This window comes from Ceratotherium simum, chromosome 13, assembly GCF_057802395.1.
Source record: "Ceratotherium simum simum isolate JZ-2026a chromosome 13, ASM5780239v1, whole genome shotgun sequence".
In the NCBI taxonomy this organism is placed as follows: domain Eukaryota; kingdom Metazoa; phylum Chordata; class Mammalia; order Perissodactyla; family Rhinocerotidae; genus Ceratotherium; species Ceratotherium simum.
The window spans coordinates 46,811,645-46,834,729 of NC_141912.1; the positions used below are offsets into that span (position 1 = coordinate 46,811,645).

Genomic DNA, 23,085 nt, shown 5'->3' on the forward strand with positions numbered 1-23,085 from the left:
ACAAAAGAAGAAATATAAATGTTAATTAAACATGTAAAAGTGTTCAACCTTACCAGTAATCAGGGAAATTAATTAAAACTATCTTTTAGCCATTAAACTGTTAATGAGAATATAAGTTACTATAGCCGTTTTGGAGCATAAAGTACCTGTTAAAATTTTTTAATGTGTAATCTTTTGACCCAGCAACCCTTCCTTTATGATTATAATCATTCACAAATACTTGTACCTGTGCATAAAGACACACACACACACACAAAGATATTGACTGTAGCAGCGTTGTTAGTAGCAAAAATTTTTTTTAATTTAAATATCAATTTGGAAGTGGTTAGATAAATTATGATATATTTATGCAGGGAAACATAACACAGCTTTGAAAGAATAAGGTAGGTTTTATATGACTAACATATAAAGATGTCTATAGTATCTTTTCTTGGCTAAAAGAAATCCAAGTCACAACTATGAGAAAAGGGCAATAGGCAGAATTCACATTCCAGGCAAAGTGTCTTGGCCCTGTGTTTGAAAAACTGTAATGTACTAAGCTATACTAATTGCTTTCCTGGAGTTAGAGATGGAATAGATTAATAGTCCTTGCATTTTATAATTCCCTCCAGAAGGGAAAGGTACAGGTAAGGAGTTCAAAGGAAGTATTCACTATGAAGTCAGCTCTCAGGGTGGACTGGCTTGATGTCCTTTGAGCTAGTCAGAACCAGCCATTCAGTCAGTGGGTATTTATTGAATGATTATGGCATGCCCGTCCCATACTTAATACTGAGGCTGTAGTAATGAAAAAGACATAGTCCCTGCCATCACTGAGCTCACAGTAATAGAGACAGATGCCTAAACAATTAGAATTATTATGTAACAGTCACAGGAAGTAGTGGTTATGAGGTTCTCAGAGAGAAAAAACAATGATAATGTACTGTGCTTGTCATTGTGAGGAGAAACAGACACACCCTCCTAGGTTGTCAGGGGGAATGTAAACTGATACAAGTGCTGTGGAAAGCAATTTGGCAGGGTCTATCAATGTCTTGTAAATCTTCAGATTTCTTCGTGAAAAGTTATGCTGGTTATATAAATTATGGTGTATCCATAAAATGGAATGCTATGAAACTATTTTTAAAAATGAGGCAGCTCCAATGAACTGACTGGGATAACCTTTAAGATAGACTATTCGGAAAAAATCGAAGTGCAAAACTGTATACAACCTGGCATTCCACATTTGCACTTTTAAAAAGGAATATTTATACAGATATGTTGGTGTGTGCACAAACTATCAATTGTAACTTAGTGTTTAAGACTATAGGCCCTGCACTCACACTCCTGGTTACACCTTGGCTGCTGTACCACTCACTAGTTGTGTGACTTGAGCTGTCATTTACCTGCTTTATGCCTCCGTTTCCTCATCTGTAAAGAGGAAATAACAGGAGTACTAATGTTATAGGGTTGATGTGAGAATAAAATGATATTTTTAAAAAATGCTTAAAAGAGCGCCTGACATAAATTCAGTGAGTGCATTATTATCATCTCTGGAAGGCATGAGAAACTAGTCACTGTGGTTGCTTCGGAGGAGGGGAACTAGGGACCCTTTTTTACTCTATACCCATTTGTACCTCTTCAAATATTGTTTTAGAGTAAAAGGAGAGAAAATTCCCCTTTTCCCCCAAAGTTGTGACTATGGCAATAATCTAGGTAAGAGATGATTGGAGCCTGGCCTGAGACAAGAGCGGCTGGAAGGGCGAGAAGAGGATGGATTCAAACCATGTTTAAGTATAATAGTCTCAACCTGATCGCTCTTGGCTCTGGGAGGTGAGGAGAAGGAAGAGTCTAGGGACAGAAAGAGTTTCTTCCAAGAGAGGAAAGTTTTCAAACCCCCTTCACTTGGAAAACTACTAAAATAGTAGTTCATAAAATTTTACTTACCAACCTTTGTCTGTTAGACTGATTACATCTATGCTGTTTTTATTCCCATGTGGTCAGAATTAAAGTGCAATTAAATTACCAGTTCAGATGTTGATGTCTTTGAAGCTACTGCCCTTTGTTTGAATTTCAGGCCATGTAAGCCCCTGAAATTTCAGAGTTGCATTTCAACTCCTTGTGGTCCTTTAACCCTCCCATCAGTAAGGAGGCAAACCATCTACTTTCCTCTCTGATTTGTTTGGTCTGTCCTTTTCTTCACTTTGTCCTAAATCTCTTATGCAGGGCTGTACCAGCTCGGTATTGTTCACTACAAAATTTGTGAAACTAATGGTAACCTTTAAAAAGTGTATCTCCTTTTATAATTAGGAAATCAGTGATTGGAGGGATGATGGCTGGTGTTGTTGGCCAATTTTTAGCCAACCCAACAGACCTAGTAAAGGTTCAGATGCAAATGGAAGGAAAAAGGAAACTTGAAGGAAAACCGCTGCGGTAAGATCTCCAGTTAACTGAGACCTTTCCTTTCCCCTTTGCCACCACCATATTTTGAACATTTACCTAGTGACTTAAGCATTTTTGTAATCCAAAATTCACTAAAGACATTAATTCTGACTTTTAATCCAGAAGTTATATTCATTAAGAGGAGAGCTGAGATAGCTCTTTTCTTTGCATGATAAGGTATACGTGTTCTCTGCCAGGTGAATTATACGTGTGCATAGCTCTGCTGCTTTTCCCAGCCAAGGCAGCTAGACTTGTCTCCCACTGCAGCTTGATATAAAGAGTCTGATAATTAAAATTTGCCCTGGTGTGAATCCCAATTTTGCCATTGTGGCTTGGTGTTGTGGAAGTCACTTAACATTTCTAGTCTCTGTTTCTTCATCTTTCAAAGGGGCCATTCAAAAGGTGTGCATGACAGTTAGACTGCTTGGCTCATAAGGTGCCAAAAAGCTTGGTTTCTTTCCGTTTCTCCTTGAAAGAAGGGAAATAGCAAGGCTGACCTTGCAAATTGTTCTCACTGCCTGTCTAATCCCACTTCTCTTCTTTTTCCCAAGTTGAAGCAAGTTTTTTATTATGACTTTGTAATATAAAAGCCTCCTATTGCATGACCCTATATTATCAAAGTCTGCCTTTCTTCAAAGGGCTTCATGTTCAACAATTTATTAAAATACCACTTAGCCAGTTTCCCCTGGGAAAGGGGCAAAATCTTGCCAATAGATAGACCTCTCCCAGGAAAGAGGAAAACTACAGGATGCTTTGAGCTGAGTACAAAGGGGTCTGCCCCTCTGAACACTGCAGGTATGCTGCTGGCCAGAGGTGAAGGAGGGTTTGGGGCCTCCTTTGGGAGTTTACCACTGACCACTGCTCTTCGCTCTGTTGCTCCTCTGGGTGACTCACTGGAAAATGAGGTTGGGCTGTGGCAGTCAGGGCTCCCCTTCAGCCTTGAAACAGGGAGAGAATATGAATGACGGGAGAAAAGGGTATCACTCTGTCTAACCAAGTAGTTTACAGAATCCCAGGGTCCATTTTGTCATCTGTAACAACTTCTAATTACTGAGTAGCAGGGAGAAGTGATGTTGCCTTATATAAATATATATAAAATATATATAATTTTATTTATTTATAAAATATATATAAATATAAAAAGTTTGGCATTTAATAAGTGCACAATAAATTTTAGCTACTGTGACCATCTTTTGTGAACATAACTTCCCATGTGGCATAATAGTAATCATGCATGCCCAATAAATATCTCATATTATCTTTTTGGTGAGACCGAGAGAGTGTAATGCCTGAGTAAAAGCTACACAGCTAGTGAGTGGTAAAGATGGCATCTGACTCCAGGTATTTCTGACTATATAAAACCCAGACTTTTATTTTATACCAGAGGTTTCCAGATTTGGTTCATGGCTCAGCACCATTTTTTATCTGTGACAGAAAAATAAGGATAAGATAGTAAATTTTCTGAAGCCAAAAGTGTTCAGTTTTAAGAACTCCTATTATGAGATTGTCCTTCCTGCCTTTGGGTCTAAAAATATTTCTTTTATGAGATTATGTGAGTATCAGTGTTTTTTAATGTTGTTATTTGGTGAAATTACAAAATTTGCCAGTCTCCCACAATACTAATAAAATGAACTCGGTAATCTGATGACCATTGTTCCCTTCTATAATTAATATGTGCACTGATGATATAAAATGTCAAGAAAGGAGTTTTAATCTGTTCAGTAACCCGGGAAGATAAAAAGAGGATGACACAATTTATAAAGATTTCCATAAAAAATGTTTAAATCACATGTTGGCCTTTTTTCTAAAGGATTATTAAACTTATCTGGAAATTAGACTTATGTGGTTTTGCTTTAATTAATAACAATTCTGGATAAAGAAGATGTTATTTTACTTCAAATCATAACAGCTATATAGGTGACCCTTATCCAATTGCATTCCATACACAGGAATGCATAGAGTTTTCACATTTCATTATTATTTTCCTTAGATTTCGTGGTGTGCATCATGCATTTGCAAAAATCTTAGCTGAAGGAGGAGTACGTGGGCTTTGGGCAGGCTGGGTACCCAATATACAAAGAGCGGCGCTGGTGAATATGGGAGGTAATGGAAACTTTATTGAGTTCTGAGAGGTCCTAATTGCCTTAATCATAATTATAAGCCTTATATCAGGGAAAATGAACATTTTTATTATTTTTAACAATATATACTGGTAAGTCTTCCTTTATGTTGTAATATCATAATTGAATCTTTTCCCTAGAGCATTTTCACTTTATTCTATGGTGATGTGTGAAAAAGATTTCTTCAAACAAATTACGGCAATCAGGACATAAAACCAAACTATTTCTAAAGTCTCCTCTCCAGGCCGCACGTTCCTCTGAGATTCAAACTGGTCTATGTAACCATGCGATAGTCATTATATCCGAATTGTCCAAATCTTTCCCCCCAATAATCCTGCTCCTATTGCTATATAAGCCACCTTGTACAGCCCAGTACCCCAGGCTAGAAACCTGAATGTTTCCTTAACTCATCCTATCCCGCACTTACCGCATTCAGTCACTGATTTCTTCTGTCTTCTATTTCTTAAGTTTCCCCCTCCAGTACCTACTATCTTAGTATCCTTAAAATGACCATTTGTATATTACTAACCATCAAGACCTCCCAACTAAAGCACTGCCACAGCCCCCTAACTGGTCTCCTCCTCTGTCCTCAAATTTGTACCCAGTATCCAGAGTGATTTATCTAAAACACAGATCTGAACATGTTGTTGGTATCCTTAAAACCCTTCACTGGCTTCTCATCACTTACAGAATAAAGTGGAAATTTCCTAACATAACATAGAAGGTCTGCATAATCCAACCTGGGCCTTCAGGGAAGTGAACACTCCATTGATTCTGGAGCATAGTGAAGCAGAAAGGAGTAAAGAGGTTCCACTGCCTGCACATACCCAATCGTTCTTCACCTCTGTACACTCTGTCCTCTTCCCTCTTCTTCTGTTTAGTTTTCTTCTGCAGATCTTTGAATACTCAGCTAAGGTGGTCTTCTCCATCAGTGTGTTTTTCCTGAACCTCCCACAACCACCCCTCCCTAGTCTTGTGTTAGATGCCCTTGTATGTGTTTCTGGGGTTCCCTGTGCTTATCTCTGTCCTTGCTTGTACCTCATTTCACTTCCTTCTCCTCCACTGGATTGCGAGCCCCATGAAGGCAAGGACTGTGTTTTATTGTTCTTTATTTTCCCAGCCCCTCATACGTAGTCAATAAACATTTGATGAATGAATTAATGAATGAGAGAATCCTTTCTAAGACTAAAATTATACAATTCTAAGAAACTGATGAATAGCATTTTTGAGGGTTATAGTAATACGTCACTTTAAACATAAAAGGAAGTAAATTTATTTTCTATTTTGCTATTTCAGTCCATCCATGTTTACTGCATCATATTGGCAGATATTTTGGTTGTCAGGAAACCTTTCTGATTCTAGTTTCTCAATTCATTGCTTCAAAATCTATTGCAGCTCAGGTTTTCTTTTCTAAGTTCCAGCTATTTACTCAGCATCTTCATTTGGTTATTTCAAATATATTGCTTTGAATGTGTCCAAACCAAACTCATTTATCAAACCACTTCCTTCTTCATTCTTCCTAGTCTCAGAATATGATATCACCATTTTTTCAGTTGAACAACCCAGAAACCAAGGTATGATTTTGTTCTCTTTCCAGTCACTTACTCTTTATAGCCAGTCAGTCACCAAGTCCAGCCAATTCTATCTCCCAGATATATCTCAAATTTGTCTACTTGTCTTCATCCCTGGAGCCACTCCTTTGTTCAAGTATTATTTACCTCCTTCTACTGGACCACTACAAAACCCTCCTAACTGGTCTCCCCATGTCTACCCCACAGCCGTTTTGTCCCACGATGCCTCTGAAACTGTTCTTATCAAGGTCACCAGTGCCTACCATTTTATTTAAAAAAATTTAAATTAGTCAATTCTCATTTTCACCATCTCCATAAATGGCAGCTCTGTCATTCAGATTGTTCAAACTCAAAACCTTGAAGTCATCTTTGATTCCTTTCTTTCAGTCCATATTCAGTCTGCTGGCTAATCTTGTTGATTCTGCCTTCAAAACATAGCCAGAATCTGGGACCAGCCTGGTGGCATAGTGGTTAAAGTTCGGCATGCTCCGCTTCAATAGCCCAGGTTCACGGGTTCCGATCCCAGGCGCAGACCTACACCACTTGTCAGCCATGCTGTGGCAGTGACCCATATACAAAATAGAGGAAGACTGGCACAGATGTTAGCTCAGGTGTAATCTTCCTCAAGCAAAAAAAAAAAAAAAGAGGAGGATTGGCAATAGATGTTAGCTCAGGGCCAGTCTTCATCAGCAAAAAAAAAAAAAAAAAAACCCATAAGATCCATATCCAGAATCTGACTGGTGCTCCACAGCAACCTTATGCAAGCCATCATCATCTCTCACCAGGATAGCTGCAGTAGTCTCACAGCTCATTTGCCTTGCCTCCCTATAGTCTACTCTAAACAGAACAGCCAGAGTGATCCTTGTAAATAGTAACCAGGCCAGTCACTTCTGCTCAGAAGCCTCCCCTGGCTTTTGTGGTTCTCCATCATCTGGACTCTGCTATTCTCTGACCCTTGCCTGCTCTGCTCTTGTTATAACAGTATTCTGGCTGTTCCTCCAACATACCGAGATGACTTTTGCCTCAGGGTTATACTACATCCTGTTCTTTGGCCTGGGACACTTTCTCTTCAATATCTGCAAGGTTTATTTTCTCAGGCTTGCTTTAGGTCTCGGCTCAAAAGTTACTGAGAGGCCTTCCCTGGTCACCCTTTTTAAAAATCATATACCCCCATCTTTCCACTCTCTGTTACTCTCTCTGCCCTTTCCTTGCCTTATTTGTTTTCAGAGAAGTTACTAACATCTGAAATGCCATGTGGTTTACTTATTTGTTTATTGTCTCATTCTCAACAGAGAATGGGGATTTTGTTCATTTTGTCCATGGCTCTTTCCCCAGTGCCTAGAATAATGCCTACCACATGGTAGGCACTCAAGTATATGGTGAATGATCAAACGTTATCTATCCATTCTTGCCTCTTTACAATTCACTTCCCTATATTTCAGTGTTGGTCATCTTTATAAACTCCAGTATTGTGATATATCACTCCCCTGTTTAAAACTCTTCAGTAGCTCTCCACTGTCATTAGAAAAAAGTGTAAAAAGCTTAATGTAGAAAAATTGTCAGGACCTTTTGTTTATAAGTGACAGCTCAACTCAACCCAACTTAGGCTAAAAAAGGAATTTATCAGCTCAAATACTGAAAAGGCCAGGGGTTGAGCTGACTTTAGGCATGGCTGCATTCAGATGTTCCAGTGATATAACTGAGTGTCTGTCTCTCTCCCTCTTTTCCTCCCCCCTCCATCTGTAGCTCTGCTTTCCCCTGCTTGAGAACAAGAATGGTATCTTTCAGCCTTGTGCACATTCCTGCTCCACGCCTAGCATATTCTTGTCACAAAAGACATTCATTGTCGAATGAATGAATATTTAAGCCTTCTTTTTCTTTCTGTTGCCAGATTTAACCACTTACGATACAGTGAAACACTACTTGGTATTGAATACACCACTTGAGGACAATATCATGACTCATGGTTTATCAAGGTAAGGGATTGTTTAACTCTTTCTATTTTTTTCTGTATCATCTTTTCTTCCATATTTGGCATAAATTCTAACTTTTTGTCTCTCTTTTGATTGGGAATCTAGTGATATCACCCTTAGAGAAAGATGATAGTACATTTATAAAGAGCAACTTTCTTAAAGTTTGTTGCAGTTAAAATGTGGAAGAAAGGGACAGAGTTGTCGAAGGTTTCATACTCAGCCTCCCTAAATATTTGCAACTTGATGGAGCTGTCCCAGGGTCAGATTCTGATGATCTATCTCCAACTCAACTCAGCAGATGTAATTGAGCATCTTTTATGTTAAAGGCACTGCAAGGCCCTGCAGTAGGTACAAACAGTAAACCCAACTCTTTCCCAGGGGGTTTACCAAGTGGGAAAACAAGACAAGTATAAAAACACTGTACAGTAAATGCTAAAAGAAAGTGACTAGTTACTGTAGAGTTCAGAGGAGGGAGAAAAAATAATCACTTGAAGGCCTACAAAGGAGATGGAATTAGATAAGTGTTTTGAAGGGCTGTGGCTCTTGACAGAAAGAGACAGGAAGAAGAGCTCTCAGGAAGGAGCAGTACCTTAATCTCTTTGCAACACAATTTCAAATTATCCATTAGAGAGAGTTACTTCATAGATGTCTAGTGTTCTTAACATTATTGTTTTTATGTAGCTTCTGATCTCATTTCCAAATTCTAGAACGCTTTATGCTATTTAGACAATCCCAAAAGTATATTAATAGTGTAAAATCAATGATATTTGGAAACATATAGATATAGATATAAATGATTCTTAATGTCAGGTTCACCTTAACATTCCTAGAGTAGTTTTTCTCCATTCCTCCTCTTTTAAAATAAGTGTTATCTTCAGTGCTGCTGGGGCAATCTTTTTGTACGTCTTTGCTCACCGTTCTTTCCCATTCTAAACTCTTACCAGGTGTGTTCACAAGCTACACCATACTTTTTCCAGCCAAAAGTCTGGCCTCCTTTTTCACAGAGGAAACTGAGCATTGTAGGCCTCCTTCCACTTTTTACCTCTATCCCTATAAACATATGTATTACATCTGTACCCACCCTTACCTTCTTTCCTCCACTATCTTTGTTCATGCTGTTTGCTCTGCCTGTGAGACTTTCTTCTCCAATTTCTACCCAGTCAAGTCATCTTGTGAGACAGTCTCCTCTGTCAAGATGCCTCTCTAGTCCAGCGTTACAATCTACTCTGGGAACAGGATATTGAGGTCTGTCCAATAGTTCCACAGTGATATTACCTCTGTTTCTTTTTCATTGTCTTTCTACCAAAATGTTCTTTGAAATACCACAGTTCTAACCTAAGATTCACGGATTTCCTGGCAGATGTAAATCTGCCAAATGTACCCTACTCCACCTAACAGATCTGTCTTTTTTTGGAAAAACACAGGATTTCCCATCACTGTATTCCAGCCCTAATCTGAAATAACTGAGTCTTACTGCTCTCTAATTCAGGATTTGAGAAAATGGGATCGTTGGTGTGTGGTTCATTTTTGGTTCATTTTTCAGCCCCACCACTGAATCAGGCTTTAAAATGGGCAGGTGTGAGTGCGTGGCATACAAAGCAGCTCACAAGTTGCTGACCACAGCCTCAAATCTAAGTGAACAGCGCTGTGTGGTCTGGAAGCTCTGGGTGCTGCGGCACAGGGTAAAGTGCATTCTCACGGAGGCTGGAAGGGGGCTGCAGGTGTACAGTCAGAGAGCTTCATATGAGCCATCAACATCTGAGGAAAAAGGAGTTTGACGTGAAGAATAATAACAGAAGTGGTATAGGTACTGAACCGTGCACTTAAAAATAGTTAAAATGGTAAATTGTGTGCTATGAATATTTTACAATTTAAAAAAATGGTATAAGTAAAACAAAGTCCTGGAGCAGAGCAGGAGCAGTGGGAGACTGTGGCCAGGATTGTAGTGAGGCAGGAAGGCAGGTGGCAGGCCCGTTACTAAGGGAAAGCTGAGGAAAGGGGGAGTTGCAGTAATGGTCAGGAAATGATATAGAACAGAAAGACCAGGATTATCCCCTTTTTCCTCCTTTTAAATCATGAGGCTATTAAGAGGTAAAACTGTGCAAAAGGTTAGTTTACATTGTGTGAAGATTATACGTGAGCGTGATTATTTAGCTGATGCTGAAGAGGATCGCTGATTCTGACATAGTGCTGGTGGATTGTTTTAAACTAGACTTGCAGATAGCCATTTGGTTTCCTGGAGAGAACCAAAGACTTGCCCAATCAGTCTCTGTCTATTATCACTTTAGCTGTGTCCTGGGCTTCATTTTGGGGGTATTACTAGCCAGGAGTGATAAAGGTCATTAGCAAAAAGCAGCAACGTCCATTATCACACCAGTAGCTTGGTGAAATCCATATTCCTTTGATTGCTCCATCTTCTCACTTTGACTCTAGATACCGTCTTACTTGAGGGCTCTATAATACATTATTTGCTCTCTTTTAATATTTATTTTTTAAAGAAGTCTATCCAGTTCACACTATGTCCTCAAAACAATTTGATAAGATGAGGCCATTGGCAGTTGCATGCTCAAGTCTCCATGTGTCATATGGGGCCTACAGTTGTTGAAAGGGGTTCTTGATGTGGTTAGTATACAGGTTAAAAAAAATTCTCTAATAACCAATTATGAGGGCTACCCACATTTTAAACATAGCATTTATTAATATTAACATTCTGGTAGAAGTAATTTCCTCTCTTGCCATTTATATGTGAAGCTGAGCTGGCACCCAGTCTCTCTGATGCAAGTGAACAAGGAACAATGTAGTGTGTCCTTCCAGTCTTTTGGGCAAAGAGGGGAAAGCTATTTCTTTGCTTTCCCTTACCTCTCGATTAGTTTTGTATGCTGTTTCTGGTAGATACTTTTAGAACTTTGGTGAATTTTGTGTTAGTTGAGACATTTCTGTGTGAAAATGTGAAGGTATATTAAAATCAGTGATATAAAAATTTGACTTTTAAAGAATCTGAACAAGCAGGAGAGAACATAAAAAGAGCAGCAGTCTGCATCTACTGGAATATATACGGCGGAACAACAAGTTCTTTCCACAGAGGCAATGCCTGTTATGTGGACAGAGACCCAAGAAGAGTTATACACAGTTGGGTCATTTGCTGGAATATGTAAACAGGTTATGTGGGTTCCATCTCTTGAATTCAAATAGTTCTAAAGTGATTTTCTCCTTTGAATTTTAAATCCTGACCTGAAAGAGGTAGAAACAGCCTGGGTACTTCCTGCTACAGCAGTTTAGAGTAAGAGAGAGTATGAAGATGCCTAATGCAGTTCAACTTTCTACCACAGAGCCCTCAGAGACTTCAAAAGTCTTGGCACAGAATTCAGCAGTGCTCATCTTTGTGAGGTATCTGATGTGCCAAAAGGACATAAAAGTTCTCCACAATTTTCCTTTCTAGCTTTCCATTAGCCAAACGTGAGCTATTCTTCAGACTTCCATGACCCCAGTCTATGGACTCAACTGCCATAGAGTTGGGCCTCCCATTTTCTGTGATTCAGGTTGACCACCTTCTTCTCATCACGTCTTTCTCCTAGAAAAGTTTAAAGCAGTTAATGGGTTTTCAGTTTATGGAATTTTGATCATGTTGCAGTATTGCCTCTCTCATGCTCACGTACACAATAAACTGCTCATGATTTCTTAACTTTTTAATTACTCATTTACAAAATCTTGATTTACTCTGCAGTAGGTTGACGGCATCCATTTTGCCTGTTTTGAGTAATTTACAAGAAGCCTTTTCCAAGGAGTGATTAACCTTGTTGGGTAAAGAAAGAAGGGATAAGCAGAAACTCATCAAACCTTATGCCTGAGCATAGATTGAAGGAAAAACAGGAATTTTCCAATTAGCTGGCGTGCAGGACATTCCAAATGGAAGAATTAAAGGCATGGAGGTGTTGCATAGTGTGGTAAGTACAGAGAACTACTTAGTTGTGTTGTTAGAGCCTAATGGGCAAAGAGAGATGCCACCTTGGAGTGATGTATATGACATGGCCAGAAGTATGAGCTAAATCTGATAATAGGGAATGAGCCCTGGATGGTTTTAAGTAGGAAAAATGACATAATTAGACTTGTATTTTAGAAAGATCTTTTAGGATGGAGAGAAGAAGGTAAGGTTGTAATATTCAAATGGAATAGCTTAGTGAAGTGAGGCTTAAACCGTGGCCAGAGTGAATTTTTTGTTAAATGTTGACCAAATTATGTGATTTCCCCTGCTTAATATCCTCTCAATGACTTCTCTTCACATCTAGAATAAAATCCGACTCCTTAAATAGCCTGCATGGGCTCATCTCTCCTGCTTCTTTAGTCTTTCATCTGGCTGGCCTCTCACTCCTTCAGGATGCTGCTTTCTGTCGTTTAAGCACACCAACAGTACTCCTGACTCAGGCTTTTAAGGTGCTGTTCCTTCTGCCTGCAACACTCTTCCTCCAGGTCTGCACATAGACGCTTCCTTCTTACCAGTTGGGTCTCAGTTCTTCTGTCACCCCAACAGCCTTTCTGTAACTGGTGACACCCAGTTACTCCGTATCACATTACCCCATTTAATTTTTTTCATAGCACTTACCAGCATCTGCAGTTTTTCCTTTCTCCTCCGCCTCTCCCCAACTAGTGTGTAAGTACCTTGAGGGAAGGATCTTATCGGTCTTGTTCACTGCCTAGAAGAGTGCCTGGCACCAGTAGGTGTTCAGTGTATATTTGTTGACTGACATTCTTTTTGTTTTAATTTTTTGTACCTCTTTAATGAATTAATTTAGCATTGATTTTAAGCTAAAAGAGTATTATTATGAAGAATATCATAGTAATATATTTGGTATTCCATTCCTTCTCAATATCAAATTCCCTTAAGATTTAGAAACCGCTACATATTATCTTTAAATTTTATTTATTTGTATCTATAGTTTTTGTTCTGGACTGGTAGCTTCTATTCTGGGAACACCAGCTGATGTCATCAAAAGCCGAATAATGAATCAACCACGAGATAAACAAGGAAGGTACATAGAAAGTCTTCAGTATCCATGTGTTTGAATGTCTGTTGTAATACTGTTCTTTAGAGATGCTTCCCTGTATTTATTCTTGATAGAAATGTATTTGTGTGTTTATGTGTTCAACCAGGAAATTGTTTTTATGCAATTACCTGCTCTTTGTCTGATGGAAAAGTACTGTGCATTTTTAGGGAAATAAGCTGATTTAACCATCATATTATTTAGACACAAGGTATTTATTGTGACTTTATTGTTTCCAAAGAGTTTTTGAAAACATACTCTGCTGAGAATTTACAAAGCACTTTCTTCAGAAGCTTATGACTTACAGGTAACATGGAGAATTTGATTTGATATAAAACAGTATGTTCTCTCTGGAAGAGATCAGGTAGAGTGAATTCTAAGTATAAAACTGAGGGTGGGATGAATCAGAAGAGTCAACTTTGAAAATATCTTTAAACTTAAGAGGTGATCTATATATACAAAACCACAAATATTATCTGTTCTAATCTAGCAGAAAATATTTAACTTATCAGAAGTTTCCTTAAACTGTTTTTTATTTATATTTTATTTATACATCATTTATACACAAGAAATTTAATAAAATTGTTTTGCTTCCTTTTTAGGGGACTTTTGTATAAATCATCAACTGACTGCTTGATACAGGCTGTTCAAGGAGAAGGATTCATGAGTCTATATAAAGGCTTTTTACCATCTTGGCTGCGAATGGTAAAGTTAGGTTTTTTCCTTCCTTGGTTTTTGTTTTCTTTGTACTTAAATTACTTTTAATCTGTAAATATTTTCCCTTTTCTCTTCTGGTGTTTGGCATGGCCCTGCCCCCAAACCACACTTCTTTGTTTCTTTTTTATATCTCTTTTGTTTTCTTTTACCTCTCCTCAGAATCATATTACCTTCCTTGGTAGATTAAGGTGAAAATAATTCAGTTCCATCCAGAAATGAATAGGTTGATATTCTGTTGTTATAATGCCAGTGGATAGATTTTCTGCCATATAAACCCTTTAATAGTCTATTTAGCCAAAATTTTGTAGCTGGGGACAGGTATACAGATTTTATACCAGAGACCATTATTATGAAAATGTTACTGTTTCAAACAAAATCTGTTACTTTAATGGCAAATGTTGCGTTACCAATTAATACTTATTAGCACAAAGCTCTGCTTAGTAAGAAAGCATTATGTCATTTTTATTTCATTTGGATTTTTTACTGAAGTGAACTAAGATGTAGAATTAGATAGACTTATTTAAGTAATATAACAAATGTAATAAAAACAAGGTACTCAAGTATTTTGTAAGTTAGAAAATATTTGAAAGAATGAATGCGTTATAGGTCTAGACATTCCAACAATCAATACTTTACACAATCCAATACAATAATATGAACTGAGCACCTACTCGCTGGAGAGCCCTGTACTAAATGCCTGGCTCTGGGATGAACAGAAGAGTCTCAGCCCCTGCTCTCCTGCTGGAGCTTCCAGTCTGGGTGAGGGAAAACAGTGGATAAGTGTGGAATGGTAGGGGGAAAGTGCATGCTGCTCTGGAAAGATATAGCAAGTAAGTGCAGCCTAGGCTGGGAGATGAAGAAAATCTCCTTGGAAAATGGACTTTTGAATTGAAATTTGAAGAGTGAGTATAACTTAGCCAGGTAAAAAGGGCAGAAAGGAACATTCTAGGTAGAGGGAATAGTTGGAGTATATTTATACAGAAATAATACAAATATTTATACAGAAATAATAAAGCTAATGTTACTGATTTACTTGGTATATGGCCAACACTGTGCTAATCATTTTTATGGCTTACCTCATTGAATTCTCCCAACAATCTTTTTAGTAGGTTACTCTCCTCTCTCTCTTTTATAGAGGAGGAAACAAAAGCTTAAAGAGTTTCAATAACCAGGCCAGGTTAGGTGGTTATGAACTAATGGAGTCAGGGCATCCAGCCCAGGCAGTCTGACTCCAGAGGACGTAGTCTTAGTGAGGAGGTTATATTAGTGCTCCGCCAGTGGTATGAGCAAAACGCTGTGGGAACACGGACAGTGGAGTGAAACTGGCTTTAGCTGTTTGGGAAGAAACAGCAGCCTTCACAGAGGTGACATTTGATATGAGCTTTGGAGGATCAGTAGGTGTTTGTCAAGAAAAGCATGAGGGGGCAACATGAGCATAGGCGTCAGGTCATGTGTGGGCCTCGTATGTTTGGAGAACCACAGACAATTCAGTGTGGCTGGAGAATAGGTCCTCGGGGGAGGTGGTGGGAGAGAGTCCTAGAGGGGTACTCAAGGACTACGTTGAGAAGGACCTTGTGGGGTGAGTTTGGTAGTATAGGTGTAACCCTATAGTGAGCAAGCAGCTACTTAAATGTGGAAGCAATGTGCTAAGATTTGTTTGGGGACAAGATTACTTTGGCAGCAATACAGAAGATACATTGAAAGCTAGGACAGAAAAGGAAGTTTTGGCAGTGGTCTAGCCAGGAGATGCTTGTAGAAATGGAAAGAAGATAGATTCTAGGGACATTTATGGTTAACTCCACAGGACTTAGTAACTGATTATATGTAGAAGGTGAGAGAGGGAAAGAAGGAAATGGGACTTATAGGTTTCTAGTGTGGGAGACCGTGAGGATGGGTGAGACCATTGATGAAAAACAAAATCAGGGTCAGGAGGGGTGAGGGACAGGGAGGATATTCAAGTACAAAGGAATACTGAGACCACTTAGTCAACCCATTTTCTTTATCCATGAGACTCAAGAAGTATAAATGACCAAAAAAAAAAAAAAATTGAATACTTAATACATGACCAGCACTGTGCTAAGCTCTTTACACACATTATTTTTTTAAAGTCTTACGAGAACCTAGTAAAACAGGTGGTGTTAGCCTCATTTTTCAGATGAGAAAACCATGGCTCCGAGTATAAGAAACTTGCTCAAGTTCATATAGCTAGAATGTGGCAGAGCTAGGAACTGACTGCAGGTCTGTTCAACTCTAAACCCATGCTCCTAATACAGAAGACTGAGTTTCTCTAAATCCTACAGCTAGTTATAGAAGTTTTAAAAGAAAAGAGACAGTGTGGGGTGATGGAGAGAGATTACCACAGAAAGACTGGCTAACTACCAAAGATCACCAGGGTGGCACTGCCTTGTTGATTTGCTACACTGCATGACGTGGAGCTTAAAAACCTGACTCATGAACACTTCCAAGTAAACTGACCTTGCAAATACAGATTCACTTCAGCTGAACTCATTGAAACTGATGATTAGACCACAATATCGGCTCATTCACATGGAGAAACACACTTAGCAAGTGACCCAGATGCTGAAGTCCTCTGGACAGCATGCTTCCTCCTAAATTCAAGTTATGTGGGGAACCAAGTTATAATCAGAAGGTTGCTTGCTGAACACAGAATAACAACAGGAAGAGCTTATTTGTAAACTTAATATTTAAGAGTATCAACCCATGAGCCCTTTGTGTTCAACTCCACAGTTAATAGGCATGAAGAAGGACTCCACCAGTAGTTACGGCAGCAGGCAGATCAGAGAAGAAAACATGAGTTCACATACACTTGGATCATTTTCAGTGGTACAACTATGCCAGTGAGGAAAAAAGAAGTAAACGTGCACTACCCACATGAGCCCCTGCACAGAGGCTCAATATATCCCATTTATAGACTACCCATGTTATTTGGCTATATGATCTCCCTCCTTAAATTCTATTCAAAACCCAGCTAAACTCCATCCCAATCCCATCCACTAAGTAGAGGTAGCTTTGCTCAATCCCTGATTAATATTTATTTCATTTCCATATAGTTTAGTTGCTATGTCATTAACATGAGGAGAAAGTCTGATTATCAGAGCTATTAGGAATGATTGCATAGTCCATTCTTAACTAAGACCTCTGCTCCTTGATCCGATTACAGTTATATCCTTGGCTCACTCATTTTTGTTGTCACAAGAATATTGTATTGTCACAGCTTCAGATTCTTTATTTTGTCTATGTCTTCATACATCTAACTGACCAAGATGTGTTCTCCTAAATCCACTATTTAGTAAATTCTCATCTACCAATATAACATGCTCACTATTTCCAAACATGTATGACATGCATATTGCTTTACAAACTCTCTAACCAAATAATTTTTACATCTAGTTGCTTAAGCTTATTTTTCTAATATGATAGAGTTTCTCTCTGATCAACATTACCCATCACCTATGAACTAAACCAGACAGGAACTGGATCCAGGATGCCCTGTCTCTGATGGTTAATTCCAATGTTTACTCTGTGATTTTCCTCTGTGTCTGTAGCATTTATATCTTCTATTGTTGAATAAAACTCATCCCCTTATATATAATTCCTTTTGGTACAGTTACACGTTCATTCAAGTTAGTCAACTCTTTCTGAGCTGGAAGCTCTTTTCTCTATTTAATGTGAATTTTTATATCCATTTTGTGATAACATCAGGTGTTGGTTTTATGAAGTAACTTTTAAAAGATAATGTTTTATCTTCACTTTCAAGTTCTTAAGTGCCTCCTTGTCATGCTCCATATAAAACTACAAGTAGAGGAGCCCCGCCTAGAATTCAGGCATGCTGAGCCCTACCCTTTTAGCCAGTAATGGTTCAGTAAAAAGAACTGTGGAATAGAAGCTAGAAGCCCATGGTCTACCTCCACAACATGCTAACAGGCATTTGATTGCTAAGCCTCAGTGTCCTCATCTGTGAAATAGGGATATCAACAGCTTTCCTTTCTATTGTAAATTGTGCAGAGAAATCTGTGAGAAATGTAAGACATGAAAAAGCTTTGTAAATTATAAAGTGCTTTACAAAGGCAAAATGCCAAAATATTTGTTTTCAGCCTAAGTGGATTCAAAATGACTTCATCATTCAAAGATGTGTATGTATATGTGTAGAATATCTATAATTGCTTTGAAATATGCACTAACTTCTTTGGTTAATCTTTCAGACCCCTTGGTCACTGGTGTTCTGGCTTACTTATGAAAAAATCAGAGAGATGAGTGGAGTCAGTCCATTTTAAGCCCTTAAAGATGCAGCCCTTAAAGATACAGTGTTCAGTGTCATTGAAATATGGGCATCTGCAACACACCGCCCCTATTATTTCTACCTCTTTAGGAAGACACCTTACTCCACAGAGACTGTGATTTATAGGGGGCAGCACTTTATTTTTCTCTGGAAACCCGAGTTCTCTTTGACTCCTCTTTTTGTTCAAAAGCAATCTGGTTGGATCACACAAGATGAGACCCAGCACAGCATTTTCTAGACAAGAGTTGAATCCTGACCACTTACCTTGGGGGAGAAGACTTGACCTTTGAGATGCTATTCTATGCTGAAGAGCCTGCTTAGAGGAGTGCCAGAGGGAGACAGCATCTCAGACCTGGAGTAAACAACAGGAACGTGGGAGAATTCATACATACATTGTGATTAAGAAATATATATTTAATCTATGTCAGTATTTACAATTGAAATTTGATAATTCACTTTTCTGTTGTTCGAGTATACATACTGTAAATTAAATGAAGGTGAATGCAAATTCATGAATAAACATTTTGAATTTCCCTAGTGTTGAAGGAAGTTGATGCACCTTTTCTTGCAAGGAGGATGAAAAAAAATCAAGTTGAGATGATGTCTGAATTTCAAGGAAAGAAGCTGCTTTCTTTCAGTGCCCCATCATGAGTTAGATCTGTGTTCACTCGTTAGCACTCCACTGCACGTGCTAAGGACTTCTCGACAGCTGCAGACTCTGAATCTTGATGAAAACAGAGAAGAGTATTTGCTTTGTTACATATCCCCTTACAAGTTGGATTTGTTGCTAGCTCTCAAGAATCTCAATATATAAAAAAATGCAACTTAATTGATTAAAGCTCCAGTGGATAGGTCCTTTTTATAAAACAACTTCTGTTGTCATCAGCCTTCCAGTGGCATCTTAAAAGCAAGGCTGAGAGGAAGTCAACCAATTCTGACATGGAACCTTTTTATGTCCCCTTCCCTAACACTAAGGGCCCTAGAGAGAAAGAGGATCAGGAGTCACACTGGAGTTGTCTCTAGCCTGAGTCTTGTTCATTCTGACAAAGCTTTCTGCCTAAACGTGATAACTATAAACTGTCCATGGTATACAGTTTTGTCTCCAATCACTGAATCACATCCCTTTTATTATTTTAGAAAGGTGAAAGATTTCTTCAGATTCACCTATATACCACCTGCTCCCCAACCTCAGACAATGGGCATTTCTGGATGGACAGCTACAGTTATGGGTTGAGGCTGTAACTGTCAAAATAGGAAAATTCAAAAAGCTCAGATCCAAGAAAGACCTTGGACCTGACCAAATAGGATTTATCATGGACATGGATGATGTTGAACAGAAAAAAGTTTACAAGTGCTCTGTGGCTGCACTAATACATAATCACTGCCATTTCAGAGAGGAGGTATACTTTAAAACATATTTTAATGTGATGTACTAATACACAGTGGCTTATTGTTTTTCTATAGAATTTGAAGAATGTGGACTTTAATCTCTTAAAATCTTTAGGTGGTCTACTTTTCCATTGCATTTGTCAATCTGTATGAATTGAGTTGTTAAATATATTTAAAATAATATCATGTACTTAACTTCCCAAGCGTTCTGCATTGGAATCATTTGGGGAACTTTTGGTTTTTTATGTTTTAGAATTTTTAAAATTAAGTAAAGTTTGGATCAAAATAATTATATGCAAACTGGACTATGAAAAAATTTATTTAGCTTTACTCTTTGAGAGGCTTGGGGGGAAAACATTGCTTAAGTACTGAGACTCTTCCTTGGTATCTAGATTGAACATGAATAATTGGAATTTTTTAACCTGAAGTGACACCTTGGGATCACCTGGTTTAACCCTCTCATTTTACATGTTAGGAAACTGAAGCCCAGAGAAGTAGAGTTGTTCATGCTCATAAGTTACTTAGTAGCAGAGCCATGATAAAAAGACAGATCTCCTCATTATTATTACAACCGACAGTTACTGCACACTAGTTAGGTATCGAGTAAAATGCCTTATGTCATCTTCACAACAACCCAGTCCAATGCTCTTGAGTCTTCCAAAAACAGATTTTTTTCTGTATGGCATTTTTTTGTCTTATGCATTTTAAATGAATCTGAATAGCCTTCATCATCAATTTCAGAAGGGAGTCATCGTGCTTTAGCTTGAACGTTAAGACCGTCCATAATCTGACCAAATCCTGTATGGCCAACACATGTATCTCATCACATTAATACTTTCCCAGTGAAATCACATTCATTAATGTATCTTGGAACTTTGCTTTATTTTTATCAACTTGAAATCATCTTGTTCCTCTCCAAAATAATCCAAAGTAAATAAAAAGGAATAAAACTTTTAGTAATTTTGTGTCCATACTGAAAGACTTAACCATTTCAATCTCACTTTCTTATTAATACTACTACTGTATGTGATATTTATCTGCAGCTTGGTATTGATAACACTTAATATCTAAGTTTCTTTTGCTTAGCTTCCACATTTTTTTCTCTCCCCAAATGATTTTTTTCTCATTAAAAAATATATATATTCTTATTTTTAATTATATACAGTTCTTTGTTCTTTATATGTATCAGTGAATTAGCATATATATCTAAATAAAGAGATAACCTTAAATTTGCTTTTAGTAAGGAATGTGTCTTTATCAAGTGTTGCAAATACTATTTGATTATAAGCTAGTAGTGGATAAGACCATGCCTTGTTTTTATATAAATCTCTACTCTTATTAATAGCATTTCTTTGCTGTTGAATCCTCAACCAAAATTGATTATAGTTATATGTAACTATATAATGAATTAACTAACTTAGTCTTCATTATTTTAAGAATCTGTGACTATCACAAGACTAGTCTGACATTTCTTTCACTTTGCTAAGAAAAAAAGGAAATAAATTGAGGGAGGTTTTAAATGTAAAAATATTTGCTGTTCCATCATCTTCAAATTCTCAAGCACAATCATTTATTTACAATTGAAATAGTTATATCTTCATGAAAACAGATTCCCTCAGGTCCTCCATAAGAAAAATCTTTTAATTTTAATACTTGATGGTTAAAAAAATTGGGGGGGGAATATTCGATTCTTTTCTCCCCATTTAAACTGAGACTCTTTAAAGATAATTACCAAATATAATTATTAAATGCTAGGTCATGTGGAGGAAAGACTGAACGTGAATTCTAAAGACCTTTATCCTATTTTAGGCTCTACTTCTGACAAAGGATTGTATCTGTGCTCAAGTCCCTTCACTTCTCTTGATTTCTGTTTCTTTATAAGATTAAGTGATTGAACCCTAGAATCTTAACTTGCATAAACTTGAAGGGTGCCATTATATTGATGTGAAAAAAATGGGAATTTTTAAAAAATTTATTGGGATTTGTTTTTTCTTGGATTTAATTAATTTCTTATATTTCAAGATTGGGGAAAGTTTATTCAGGCATTAAAGTGTAATACAAACTTTGTATATGGCTAGCCTGTCTCACGCAGAAATCCATCCTTCACTGAGTAGCAGAGTTATCTTCCTGCAGGCAACTCTGGGCACATCACCCCATATTCTTACCTTCAACTTCTTCATACACACACAATAAAAATTAAAATCTTTAATACTATATCCAAGACCCTCTCAATCTGACTTCAACCCATTTTTCTAACCTTTCCATTTCACTGCATACCTGCACTCTACCTCCTTGCAAATGCACTGCTCCATTTATTTCTCTGGAGATGCTCTTCACGTGGCTCCTTTTTATGCAGTATTCATGCTGTGCTCGCCACCTAACTTTCCTCCCATCACTACCACCATTCATCTTCATTTTCGCTGGTTAAGTCCTACTTTAATATCTAGAATGATCTCTGAAGACTTCAACATCTTCAGCACCTCCGTGCTCCCCTAGTTTCCCCTACTGCGGATGTTTGTCTGTCTGTATGTATGGATGTATACCTACTTCCCCTATACAGGATGAACTGCTTGCAAGCAAGTAATACATCTCTGTATCTCTTATAAACTTCAATAGACGCCAATTAAAAAGTATTTGTTGAATTCAGAGATTTTTGGGGGGTGGAGAGAGAAAAACATTTATGTACACACGATTAAGTCATATGCAATTTTCTGTCTACCTTCAGAATAATTAAGTTGGGTCAGTAACACTTGATCTCATGACATTCTTTACCATATTAAGTGCTTAACTGCATTTTCAAAAGAGCATGTGTGTTTAAACATGTAGTTATAATTTTAAGAAGTATTATCTGCATCAGTTTAATGGCTATAATTCCACAAAAATCTAGAATTTGATAGTTTTAAATAATACAAAATATTTGGTTAATTGATTAATAGTTAATAAATAAGAAATGAGTTTGTATTCTTCATTTTAGAGTGTATATGGAAATTAAATTACTCTTTTGGCCTTCACTGATACCATAAAAATGCACATTTTACCCACTCAAGTGTTTTATTATTTCTGAGTTTTGAGGAATACATGATTATTTTTCTCTCCCCATACTTTACCCCCAACAGGCTGCTGTGATTGTCAGCAGCAGCAGGAGCCACTTTGAAGGTTTGATAAAAGCAGATGAAGATGCTTAAAGATGTCTGTTTGCTGAAAATATCTGGTAACAGGAATATATGTGAGTAAATATAGTGCATTATTCTGATTTTTAAAATAAATGTTTTAAAATGCCTAATTGGTTGTTAAGGGTTTTGTTTTGTCTTGGTGCATTTTTGACTTAAAATGGTAAATTTAGAGATGATTTTTAATTCTTAATCTTTTCACAATTGAAATAAAAAGTGGCCTAATTTATAATGTCAGATTTGAAATATTAGCAAAAAGGACACTCATACCTTGTCGCTATAAATTTTATTTTATACATATTCCCTGTTACCCAGTTCTGCTCTGATTAAAAAGATGGATAACTAATAATTACAGTGATAGACATGCTCACTGGCTAAGGATAGAAGAGGA

The 23,085-nt window shown here is 37.6% G+C and overlaps 1 protein-coding gene across 5 annotated transcripts in view; it reads left to right on the forward strand.

The window, feature by feature from the left end:
• SLC25A27 (solute carrier family 25 member 27) overlaps window positions 1-22,807 on the forward strand; it is a 28,559-nt gene extending 5,752 nt beyond the window's left edge. Inside the window, exons 4-9 of one of the 5 annotated variants that reach the window (XM_087438683.1) lie at window positions 2,284-2,406; window positions 4,406-4,518; window positions 7,998-8,082; window positions 13,014-13,106; window positions 13,721-13,823; window positions 22,641-22,807. In XM_087438683.1, the coding sequence (XP_087294809.1) occupies window positions 2,284-2,406; window positions 4,406-4,518; window positions 7,998-8,082; window positions 13,014-13,106; window positions 13,721-13,823; window positions 22,641-22,709 (586 nt within the window). In that variant the 3' untranslated portion in view covers window positions 22,710-22,807. The other 4 variants (XM_004424050.3, XM_087438686.1, XM_004424051.3 and 1 more) reach the window with 4 other exon arrangements.
• The last annotated feature ends 278 nt before the right edge of the window (window positions 22,808-23,085 follow it).